At 35.6% G+C, this 13,268-nt stretch overlaps 1 protein-coding gene across 1 annotated transcript; it reads right to left on the bottom strand.

Annotated features, from left to right (window-relative positions):
* Nucleotides 1–1,257: 1,257 nt before the first annotated feature.
* LOC110094584 (plant intracellular Ras-group-related LRR protein 5) lies at nt 1,258–5,053 on the bottom strand. Its single transcript, XM_020819850.2, has 3 exons — nt 4,408–5,053; nt 1,694–2,607; nt 1,258–1,610 (listed from the first exon to the last, which is right to left on the bottom strand). The coding sequence occupies exons 1-3, from the start codon at nt 4,922–4,924 to the stop codon at nt 1,470–1,472; spliced, it is 1,572 nt and encodes a 523-aa protein (XP_020675509.1). The 5' UTR covers nt 4,925–5,053; the 3' UTR covers nt 1,258–1,469.
* Nucleotides 5,054–13,268: the final 8,215 nt, after the last annotated feature.

Genomic DNA, 13,268 nt, shown 5'->3' with positions numbered 1-13,268 from the left:
AATTATATCCACGTAGCTATTGACTGGTTAAGCTGATCTTCAACACAGATGTCAAGCCGTTCCCACTCTTTGCTGCATCCATCTTTATCACCTTTAGTTTCTAATTGCCAGTTGGCAATGATATTAGCTGTGGCCCATTTTACATAATTTGTCGATATTAGGAGATGTAATTATCAGCTAATCTAATCTCGATCAACAAAACACCCTCACCATTTCAAAATCTAATGTAAAATGAAACACATAACACAGTTAATTACTATCTGTCATTCAATTGATTAGTGCTTAATTGTCTCAATTTCAACGATCTAGAATAATATCCATATAATTGCAATAAAAATGCATACATTTGATATATTCGTGCATTATGAAAGAGGATAATTTAGTTTTAAGAAGATTATAATAAATGAGCTGTATCTCAAATGAAAGACTCCATGATTATTAAGATAGAGTACCATAATCAAATCTATTTATTTTATTCTAGGAAAAAATTGTAAATTTGAAATTAATAGTGTGACTTTGAATCAATAAAATTGTGCATGAGAGAGAGAGAGAGAATTGGACTGGACTTCTGTTAAATAATTAAGGAAATCTAAGCTCTTTCAAAAGTTAGATGTTAATAGATTTAAGCTTAATACAAAATCTGTAATGATAGGTACATATTAGATAAATAATTAAATGCTAAATAAATTTATATTTGAAGCTAATAGCATATAGACCACAAAAATAAGACAAAATAAGGCATCGCATCGACAAAGCATATAGAAAACAATATAAACGAATTTGCTCATCAGAACTGATATTTCACTCGTTAAGTGCGGAGGCCAGATGTAGAGCTGCGTCCAATTTATCTCTGCGAACAGTAAAAGAACAGTGAAATAAATATTTATTGTTCACCACTGCACTTTTACCATTCACAGAAACAAAACTTGAAACAGCTCTGCATCCGATCTCTCCACGTAATAATCTCTCGTTGGCACAGATGACCTCATAGTGGGTGAGGCTGATGCTGCGGTGAAGAAATACATTTTCGTGCTTCTCAAAAATAAACCTTTTATTGATTATAAAGCAATAGGATACTTCCAGATAGTTCAGAGCTGAATCCGGAAAAAAAAAAACTTTTTTCACAAAGCTTATCCTTTTGTCAGGCTATCGACACCAACCAGGCATGCACACCTTGAGAACATTAAACAGAGCTTCTGTGTTCGTGAAAATGTTATAAAATAAAATACTTACTCAGAAAACAAAGTTACCAAAATCACAAAATAGAAACCTAGAAATCTACAATAATATCATAAAGATAAAGTTTTTTGCTCATAAAACAATGAAAAAAATACTGGTTCTTCATTTTACAAACGATAACACAACACCCCTGATGAAATTAAGTTACAATGACAGATGCCATAACAGTAGGCATATGAGGCAAGCAGGAAAATTTTGAAAGCAAGCTTATTTACAACCACTGCGACATTTCAAGATTTCGTAATGGATATCTTGTTCTTCGGACGACAGAAAATCATGGAACAAATCCATGACCATAAGCTCTTTTTCTGAGCAGGCCTGGGGCTGGCTTGTCTTGCTGCAACTAAATCAGCCATGTACTGAACAACTGCCTGTCAAGCAAATAGATATGTGAGAAGAGGAAAGGAGAAACATCATTTAAAATATGAAAAAGAGAATGAAGTTATTCACAAACTTGGGCTCCCAGTTTAACAATTTCTCTTGGTGGCACTTCTAATGGAGTCTCATCTGCAAGAAGCACTCTCAGCTTTGAAAGAAATCTGAAGGAGTCGGGTAATACCCTTATCTGATTGCTGCTTATATCCAACTCTTCAAGATTCTCAAGATTTCCAATCGATCTCGGTAGAGATCTGAGATCTGCGAAATTTCTCCCAACATCAAGCTTCACAAGGTTGATAGCAAAGCAAAGGCTTTCAGGGACTGATTCCAGCTCATTAAAGCTAGCATCAAGCTCCTTCAGCTTGTTAAGTGAAGCCATTGTGGTAGGCAGACTTTTGATTCGGTTGTAGTGCAATGTCAAAATTTCTAGGTTTTCAAGCTTGCCAATGGCTTCAGGGAGTGCTTTGAGGTGATTGAAATCTAACCTGAGCTCAACCAGACAAATCCAAGATCCAATAGTGTAGGGGAGTTCTTCAAGTTCATTTGTTTCAAGGATTAATCTTCTCAGATTAGTTAGTTTCCCAAATGTATCAGGAAGCATTGATAACTGATTGCAACTCAGGTCAAGATTTGCTAGGTTAGTGAGGTTTCCGAACGAAATAGGGAGAGAAATTAATTTGTTCCCATGAAGGTCGAGTTCCACAAGACTTGAAAGTTCTCCAATGGAGTCCGGCAGATTTGTCAGCTGGTTGGAATGGATATCAAGCTTTGTTAAGAAACGTAGGCTGCCAATAGTAGGTGGGATAGCCATGATTCGATTCTCCGACAAATTTAGTTCAGTAACATCTTGTAACTTTCCAAGTGAAGTCGGTAACCACTCAATTTGATCCATCAGCTTACCTTGAAGATCAAGAACTCCAGCACCCTTTTTGGCCAAAGTCTCAATCAAGCTTGCAACCATTATGAGACTTAATTTCTCCGTGTCTTTGCCTATTTTGATTGATAAAAAGATGCATCAAGTAAGACTAGACATCTTGATGAAAAAAATGCAAGCAAACAAAATGCAGTAAAAGTACAGAGATTTATGCCTTTGATCATAAGAGAATTTACATTTTCATGGAGGAGAATTGAGGCCTAGACTAATAATACAATTTTTAAAATGAAATACATAATACCAAGCTAGTAAGAAAAGTAAATAAAAATTAGAACAAATCAAACAATAAGAAGAGCACGATCCCAAATCAAAAAAAGCAGCAAAGCCCCATAAAAGAAATCCAAAACCATCCAACCTCGCAGCCCCAACAGTCTTACCATGAAATCCACCAAGGATACCAATCTTCTTCAGGTTCCATTTGATTGCATGCATATAGAAAACATACGAAAATAATGATTTTCTTTCCTTTGTTTTAATGTACTAAAATGAAATATTTATATTTGAGGAGATTTTGAAGGAAATTGTGGAATTAAAATTAAGTTGTTTTTCAACTACATCCAAGTAAAAAATGCTGGGATCTAAAAAATTTCACCATCTTCCAAAACATGATCTTTTACTTTCAAGCTACTCAAACGGCCCTTAGTTATATCTAAAGACAAATTTCCAAAATTATTGAATAAAAATCATTATCATATTTCAAACCACAAACCCACTGTGACAACCCAAACTATCAACAATTGAGATATTGCTATTTCTATTTAGCCTAACATAGCCACAGTTCAAATCTCTTAGCAAAAACTTCCTCAGAGTGCTCAAGCTATCATGCTTCTCTTCATATTTTCTGATGAAACATCAACTATTACACTAAAAATCATCTAAATCATTAAGAGTTAAGCTCATTATACTTTAGGGATAAAAAAAATCTCCCCCGCTTAAAAAACTAACATCCTCGTTAGTAGTCTTACACAATCTATAATCATTGGCCACGAAAATTCTTTCAACCCATTGGAGATGACTCCTATAGGTTCAAGAGGCAGCTCTCATCATGCAACACTTTATCATAAATAGGTTCAAGTGGTCACTCTCATGACATTGCACTTTGTCCTCCATAACATTTAATTCTCATCTTTTGGTTTGTCACCATCCAAACTCTTCCAACCATCTATTGTCAGCTTTGGCCTATGGAGTTCTTAACGAAACATCAACAGTTACAACTTGATGTTTAAGGGTTCAACTTCATGGTCCTTAAGGAGGTTTAAAGCTGCCTGCAATAACATGAAAGTGATATCTAAAAACATATATTTTGAAATTACAATGTCAATCCCTTTGAATCTTACAAAAAGGAACTTATATCTACAACCTTTTTCTATATCGGAATTACAAAAGCAAACCTAATATAACTTCTGTAAAAGAGAAACTGTCGAGCCCAATCTCATGAAAAAATATTACTATATTGATAAAGGTAGGAATTCCTTTTAAATAAACCAAAGCTTCATCAGAGCAACGGGGAAAATGGTCATAATCCATACTTAAATGGTAAGTCAACATAAATCTACATCAACCAATCTGACCAAATTAGAAGAGGAGATGCTAGTCTTTGTAAATTAGCTCTTAGTCAATTCCCCACACCACAACAAAAGAGTAGGCACATACGCAGGAGCCTGATGCGGTTAATAGAAAGAGGAGGGGCTAGTTTTTGTTAATTAATCCCATAGAAGAACCCAAAATCAGAAGCAAGTAAAACAACTAGGGGAAAAAAATCCCCAAAACCCCGCAAAGATTCGTCTTTTGCGATTAGTCATCCCAATACGGATAAATATTAAAAAAAAAAAGGTTGAAGCTGAGCGTAGTAGAACCTGAAGGAATCTCAGATTTCAAAGAAGAATCACGGCCCAATTCCTTGGGCAAATCAGAACCCGCTTTCACTTCCTTTTCCTTCGTCACCAAGCTCCGATCAATCATCGGCAGAGGAACGCTCAAACCAACAATAGGCTTTGGATTATCCTCCCTGTCATCTCCATATTCGTCGGAAACTAACTTGGATGCCCTCTGTATGAGCTCATCGAGCACCCTAAAGCGCCGATCCAGGTCGAGCACGCGAAGGGCATCGCGGCGCTGCTCAAGAGCCAGGAGTTGGACGGTGTTGCGTTTGACCTCCTGCAGAACAAAGAAGAGCTCATCGGGGACGCCGTTGGGCTTACTTTTTCGGCTTAACTCATCGATCTTGGCTTCCTCCTCGCAGTTAGAGCTCGTTAGTATTGCCGTCGCCGCCTCAACTTCCTCGATGGTTGGCCGCGCCGGCAAAGACCTATATGTTCTCATGATTTCCTCCACCGTCTCAACCACAGCCGCCGGGCGTGGCGAGATCGCCATGGACGGTCTCTCAGGGCAGAACTACCAGGTAGAAGGGGGGCGGAGTGAAATATATGGGTTTTTTTCTTGAAAAACTGGTAGTTTTGGGGACAAAATGAATACTTTATTCTGCTGTTTGTGTTTTTGGGCATTGCCCTTTCTGGACATTTTCTTATTACATGACAAACCCTCGCACAATTTTCTAGTTACAGGAATGGTATTTCACCGGCGCGGCTAAAAGAAAATGTCTTATCTATTTCAGTCTATATTTCTAATAAAATATAAGAAATTTAACTATGTGGTTTTGTTAATATAAGGAAAATAAGCTTTGTATTTAAAAATTATATCATAAAAAAATTATATTTTTATGATAGAGAATAATATATTATCTTGAAAATAAAATGATATTTTCTAAGGGATTTAACAATAAAAAATAGAATAAAAAAATATCTATAATCCAAGAAATTTTTCTCAAAATAATATGGAATAAATAAGAATAATTTATTATGGAGTATATATTTCTTATGACTTATGAGAGCAAGCACTTATAATTAATTACAATCCAAGAGAAATAATTTTGTGATAATACTTTTGATTAAAATTGATACATCACCAAAAATTGATTTGATTGAGCACAAATCTTGAGGCATATTAAGTTAGAAACTTTCAAAATTAAAATTTGAGACCATCCAAACTCCAAATTTAGCTAACTTATAATCAAAACTTATAATCAAATTGAATGCCTCGACAAAGCTAGCCCAACGATACTGAAATAAGTTCAATCGGAATCCAGAGCTCAAATCGAAGGACTAAAATATATTTAAATTCATCAAAATATTAATTGGATGACCAAATGATATCCAAATTGGCATTTATAATCGAATCAAGCGGCTCGACAAGAGGAATCCAACAAGCCCATGATTGCTTAATTCTGAGATGAATAAGGCACTTTAAATGCTTGATGAATGCTCCATTTTATTTTACAGAATCAATATGAGTTGTATGGTGAAACACTTCAAATTTTCCCTGAATCTTTTTCATATCCTAATATGATCCCTTGGACCATCATCACATGACTAAGTTCCTTCTGACCACTGTCGCCGGTTGACTATGGTCTGTTAAATTACCACCATCTAACTACAGTCCTTCCATGCAACCACTGTTGATCATTGATTATGATCCCTTCGACTACTGTTGTCCAACTACAGTTCTTCTGACCTCCGTCGTCTGCCAATTATGATCCCTCTAATTATCATCACCTAACTACGGTCCTTTCGACCTGTGTCATTGAGTACAATCCTTCTGCCCTCCATAACTAGCCAATTACCATCCCTTTGACATATATTACTCAAATATAGTCATACCGGCCAAATGAATAGGCTAACACTCTCTTGAGAACTTTCTCTAAGAAATGTGTTGTATATAATATATATTTGCTACATTGAGCTAGCACCTTCCCTCAAAGATGGGCATCATTTGTAATCAATAACCAACACTAGTGGAATCATTTTATCTAGGCAAGACTATCAAAAGCAATTTGCTGAGAGAAAGTTCTCTATTATCACCTTTAGTTGAAGGAGAAAGGAATGTTGATGACTAAGGTTTTAGGAGAAGGAAGAATCTCAATTAGAGAGGCTTGATGGCTTCATAAGAATGAAATGAAGAGGAATAAGAGATACCATAACCTAATGTAATCTTAAATTAGGATTCTAGGGGAGGCCAAAGGCAAGAGTACTTGCATGATTTTTGCATTAATTGGAAAAATGATAAGAGCTATTTTTGGATATACTTAGAAGAAGATGTTGGAAATGGAGATCAATAAACTCTCTTTTGACCTTTATAATGTCTTTTGAGCTAGACTTTGATTTTAGGTACCTTGGCATTAGGATCCCATTTGACAGATCATAACTATCTATAGGACTTAACATCATATTGAGGCTAATCATAACTGACATCATTAATTCTTCTTGAGCTGATAAGATCGATGATTTTCTATTTTGGCTACTCAACACCAAAGTTGGTATGCTCTTTTAACGAACAAATTTTTCATTTTAGACCCTTGCACTCTCATTTCTATCAAGTTAGACTACATAGAACATTACTTGTTTTAGTATGATCCTATTAGAACATTACTTGTTTATTGTTGTTGCCCAAGCATAGGAGGCTAGATAACACCAACCTGACTGGTAGCATACATTACTCTCAGTACAATGCACTATTCTCAACATTATATGCTCTCTAGGAACATTTATAGATGTATTCCCTAGCAAAGTACTCATTAATGAATTTCCGCCTACAGTTCCCACATGAGCCCTTGCATATGTTATGGTAGTTGAATAAGATTCAAGAGAGAAAAACTCCCATATAAGTTAATGCCGTAGATTGGGCACCTGATATAGATATATTTTCTTAAATAATGAAAGGTTGTCCAAAATATTAATATTAATTAATTATATAAGTAAGGCATAAGGTCAAATGTAGACACTTTACAATACTACCTAGTAATTGATGTAGTGGATCGTCGGAAGAATCGACCTACAAGAAGGATTTTAATCCCACTCTAAGGAACAAGGATAAACTCAAGCTTAAAGCTTCAAAGAGATGTAATATTTCATTCAATGATCCTCCTACCGTACATCATACTACATATAACACTTAAGTAGAAAAACCTAGAAGATTCTAGAAACATGAAATAACTTGCAACAAACTACATAAGATATCCTAAGGAACACTTTAGGCTTAAAATGCTCTGCATCATTCTCCCCTTGCGTCAAAAGAGCTCGACTCCGTCGAGACTCGTCATCGGTAGGGAGGTAGAGGTAGATATTAAAATCAGTCCTCCTGGATCGAAGATTTTGAAGAAGAATGTTATGGCTTTCTCGGCAGCACCATTCTGTTGGTACCCAAAGAACATGATGAATAAATCAGCCTCAAATCTTATTCAGAACATATGTCCATGCACTGATCTTCCATAATTAACATACCCAACAAAACTATAAGCTTGAAGAACACTAACTAAAGCAAGGCCATCAACTTCTATACCATTCTCCATAGATATATTTTTGAACACATCAGAAAATGCTTGAGGCAATATTTCAACAAACATGACGTTCTCCATCGCAGTAGCGATTCCAAATTTCTGTTGCATAAATCGACCCTCATAGTTATCAGCACTAATCTCAACAAGATGACCATCAACATCCGAAAGTTCAAAATAGTTTCTCTTGTTGTTTTTAAACTCCTCTAATGGCGAGAAAGCAACACCATCATTCATATGGCCACCATTCCCCAAATGCCAAGAACCCATGGCATTTCTAAGAAGTTTTCTTATGTTAGAAGCAAAACTCATGTTCCATCTATCATGCCTCAAAGGATTACTTGGTCTAACAGAAGATGCGTAGAAAACAAGGCTTGCCATAGGGATTCCTAGCCCAACAAATTTAGTATCAGATCCTTCGGTGACATTTCGTCGAATAGTTTGAGAGCATTCCACTGGATAGACTTTGACAGTAAAATTCTGATAGGACCTTTGCACACCTGTAGTATAAACATCCCCATCACCACTGCCCATTATAAAAACATCTTGTTGCTTGCTCCCATTCTCACTGTTCTCAGAAGTTTCAATCTTAAACTTCATTAGGTCTCCAGACAACTTTGAAATCGAGAAAAATGATGTTTCATCGGAACACATGGTTGAAACCTGATGTATATTAACTTTTGTCTTCATTAAGCTTCCAAACAGAGAAGCATTCATGTTGACCTTCTGATAGTCCACATTAATAGAGTTCTCCTGATCCTTCTTCTGGTTTATGTCAGTTTTTTCACTAAATAAATCATCAAAAGAAACAAATGGGCTGGAATGGGTATTTTTCTTCTCTACATTCTCGTGCACAAAAAATTCAGAGCGCGATATCTTACTTTTCTCTTCATCATTTATCATCCACAGGGTCGAGGAAATGTGTTCGTTCGGTGTTAGGCCATGATCAGCATCTGTCTTACGGTCCAGCTAGCAAGTCTGAACTGGAATCTTCGTCGTCGTTCATATCCGCATTCGAATCTATATGGGCTTCTGATTGCTCCATTTCATCTTCGAATCTGCACTCGTTATCGGAAGCAGTCGGCTGCATATAGTCGGTCTTGTCGGGCTGTGGGAGATTGGTTTGGACACAAGCTGTGGAATTGCTCTTGATGCTATTGTTAGTGGTAGAGTCTCGATTATGTTCACGTGCTGGAGGCAGTCGGCCGAGTGCGGACATATCCAATCGAGAAATCTCAGACTGGAGCGGAAGGGGGTGCTTGGGGACAGGTGTATGCAGGAGCAGAGGTGGAGACACGAGTTCGCTAAGGCGATTGTCGAGCTGTGTCCGAGGACGTTGGTGTTGTTTGGGATCACGGATCTGGCATTGAAGAGGAGGGGGGTCGCGCCACCGGAGCGGAAGTCAAGCGGAGGGTAATCATGGTCGATTGGTGGTTGATTGCGAATATGTTTACGATCTCGTGAAGCGGACGAGAGGAGCAAAGACGAAGACGACGGTATGGTTGCCGGCGACATTCGCATTCTCTTTATGGATCAAAGTTTATGTCTATCCGATCAAGCTTTCTGTCTACCCGATCAAGTGATTCCTTCGCTTGAGCTTGATAGAAGGCAATCCGGCTTCGATCATCGTCGACAACCCACCTTCTTTGGTGTCGATCGTCGTCGACCACCCTTCTTATTCTTCGGCTTCGATCGTCGTCGATAGCCGACCTTCTTCTGCAGTCCATCGATCTTCGCAAGCTCCAGGCTCTGATACCAACTGATGTAGTGGATCATCGGAAGAATCGACCTACAAAAAGGATTTTAATCCCACTCTAGGGAACAAGGATAAACTCAAGCTTAAAGCTTCAAAGAGATGTAATATTTCTTTCAATGCTCATCCTACCTTACATCATACTATATATAACACTTAAGTAGAAAAACCTAGAAGATTCTAGAAACATGAAATAACTTGTAACAAACTACATAAGATATCCTAAGGAACACTTTCAGTTGTTATCAAAATTTTATGGAAGTTCTAAAAGAGCATTTAGGTTAAAGCAGAACCCAGACATTACTCGAACCTACTACTATCACTATCCTAGAAATTGGGGAGCATTTCACCATTGCTGGAGCTCACTGGTAGCTAGTTGGCTCATCATGTACATCGTTTACTCTTGTTGAAAAGCTTTTCTTGTGTAATGAGCGATGGTCAATGTGCAAGCTCAAGATGATGGTGGATTCAAGTTCCACGTCCAACGTGAAGCAAGAAATTTATTTCTAATATGCAAGTAGCTAGCGGCTCTTACAAGTTGCCTTCTGCTTTCATGCTTGCTCAAATTCATTAATTCTTTAGGCTTAACTTGGACGTTCCTCCCTTCTAACATATGTTGTCTTCTTCGAGAAAGATAATATTCAACCAAATAAATTTCTTTTGAAAGCTTATTTATGAAGCAATTATATCAACCGAATAACATATATAGCTGTTTATATAAACATTTAACAAAACAGGCCAACACTCTGAATAATTTTTAAAAATACCAAATTAATGTATCTATATATTACTTTTTATATCCTTTGACTTTACAAAAGCGCATAATTGTTTGGGAAAACTTCAACACGTAGAGTCGTAGGCTTCGCTTGGGAGGGATAGTTTTCTTACTGCTTTGTTTTTCAGTAGTAATTATACTTTCTGTTTGGCCATTACTTTTTTACAGCTTCCGAAATATTTTTATAATATGAAGTTGTTTTCTACAATAATTTTATAAAATAATAAGAAAGCAATATCAAATGAAGTCGAAATTTTCACTTATTTTTATAACAAAACTACGAAAGGACTATTCCAAAAAAAATATAAAAATATATTAACCAATTAGATACATTTTTTTTATAAAACTGATAATAAGAAATAAATAAAATAAATAGAAATTAGAAGATACAATTAAATGAGTCCAAATAACAACAACAACAACAAATTTTTGTTCCACTAAGTGGGGTCAGCTATATGAGTAATTTTTCTTCATTACGTTCTGTAAAAAGTCAAATTTTTATTTAAATTTAATAAAAAAAGATCATTTCTAAAATTTATAACCAAAGTTTTTTTAGGTCCGCCTCTACATTTTTTAATAATAATGAGTCCAAACAATATATAAATTATTGACTTAATCTATCTCTCCAGGTAGCTTTACCAAGCCAGGCCTAAGAAAATACTGGACTAGTTTACAGTAATTCTTGAGCGAGACCAATATTTTATTTTTCTTGGATTCTACTGATTGCCAAAACTGTAGAACTCTTCCAGATTGTTTTCAGCTATTAATTACCCAAAAAAATGATTGCTTGATCGGCAAATATATTTATTTAGTATTTTAATTATATATGCCCATTAGGATACAGTGGATTGAATTGGAGCAATTTTGTAATTTCCTATCCATTAATTAATTTTTTTTATTCGAAACTTAATAGAGGAAAAATAGAATTATTGTAGTTATTTTGACGATAAAATATTAAATTTTGAAAATTATAGATCAATTTAGAAGATATGGTGCTCATAAAACCTTAATTTTCTAAAAAAATTAATTATAAAAGAGAAGATAAGCATAATAGTTTGAAGAAAATAATAATTTTAAAAAATATTTAGATGAATATGAAGAGTTATAATGTTATGAAAATATTGTGAGCATAATATTTTTTTATTTATTATTAATATCACATGTCATAACATTGAAATTATCTCTTGTTGAAATGGGTCAAACATCCTAATATCATGAGCTAATAAAGTAATGTAGAAGTTTGAATCACATGACAAATAATTTTGGGTCAAAATAGTGGTGCCAATGCCCCTCAATCATTGAGGCACAGATTAGGCAGCCTTTAATCATAGAAGCTGGAATTATCACAGTATTCTTTTTTATGAAATATACATGCTACTTTGTGAGCTTCATCATATATATATATATTGCATGATGTATTTTATAAACTCTATAATAATTGATAAATATGTATATTCATGAATATCTTTATCGTAACTGCTGAGTCATGACGGAGATACTTGCCATGAAGAGAGATTCTTCTGAAATGTTGATTTGAAATTGTTAAAGGGACTCGTCTGTGGAGCTCAAAAGGTTCTGCTCGCCCAAGCCTACTAAAAAACTTGCCCTACACGGGGAAAATAAACAATTATTCAATCATGCAAGGCTTGAACCTTGTTCCTACACGACCTGATCAATTCGATCAGGCACTCATCATCTATTTTCATTGTTCAACTGTTTCAACATGAAAAACCCAAGAGCTCTGCCCTTCCAACTGATAGAGAGGGAAGGCGATAAGAACCTATACCTAGAGCTAACATAATATAACCCAAAACCCAATTGAGACATTGTAGAATAAGCTAAACTTGTTTTAATGTCTCTTTGGGCAAGAGTTAAAGTAGCTCATAAAAGTACTGTTATTATACATACTAAACAAATGAGATTGACTTATTTAAAGGAAATATTTCATGTGTCCCCATCTCTTTTTGGTGGCAATAGTTCATTTGCAGAATGACAACCCATTTAGATAAGAAGAAAACAACTCTCTAGCTTCAGGCACGTTTTTTTTTTTTTTTGGCTCAATTGCAATATGATGTTACCCGATTTATTGAGAGGTGTTCGATTTGTCAAGAATTTAAGGGTGTGCGACAGAATACTGGGCTTTACACTCACTTTTCTGTACCAAATTCCATTTGGGAGGATCTTAGCATCAATTTTGGCTTGGTGACTGCCATGAACTAAAACAAGTATGGATTTCATTATGGTGATATAGTAGATAGATTCTCTGAAATGATACACTTTATTTTGTGCAAAAGACCCTTTAATGTAGTCCATATTGCTTAGTTATTTTTTAACGAAATAGTTCATCCTCATGGCTTACCTCGCAATTTTACATCAGATTGAGATTTGAAATTCATTAGCAATTTTTTTGTGTGTCCTATGAAAACAACTAATGACTGAGATAAATTTAAGTTCGACATATCATCCCTAAACCGAAGGCCAAAAAGTGGTTGTCAATCTCACCCTTGGCAATATGCTTTGTTTCCTTGTTCAGCACCATCCTAAACAGTGGGATAATGTATTAGCTCAAGTCAAATAAGTCTATAAGTCAATGACAAATTACTCTACTGATCGTTGCCATTTTAGCTTTGTTTATACTAAAGTGCCGAATCATTTATTTGATGTAGCAATTTTGCCTAAATGCGGCAATCATGAAGCTCTTAATTGGACTACCCACTGTTGGTCTATTCTTGAGGAAATCAACAATAAACTCATGATATCTAATGACAAGTACAAAGAACCCACCGATGCTTAGCTTGGT

The sequence above is a fragment of the Dendrobium catenatum genome, unplaced genomic scaffold (assembly GCF_001605985.2).
Source record: "Dendrobium catenatum unplaced genomic scaffold, ASM160598v2 fragScaff_scaffold_500, whole genome shotgun sequence".
In the NCBI taxonomy this organism is placed as follows: domain Eukaryota; kingdom Viridiplantae; phylum Streptophyta; class Magnoliopsida; order Asparagales; family Orchidaceae; genus Dendrobium; species Dendrobium catenatum.
Note: the sequence above shows the minus strand (reverse complement) of the source record. Positions and strands in the feature narration are given on the sequence as shown.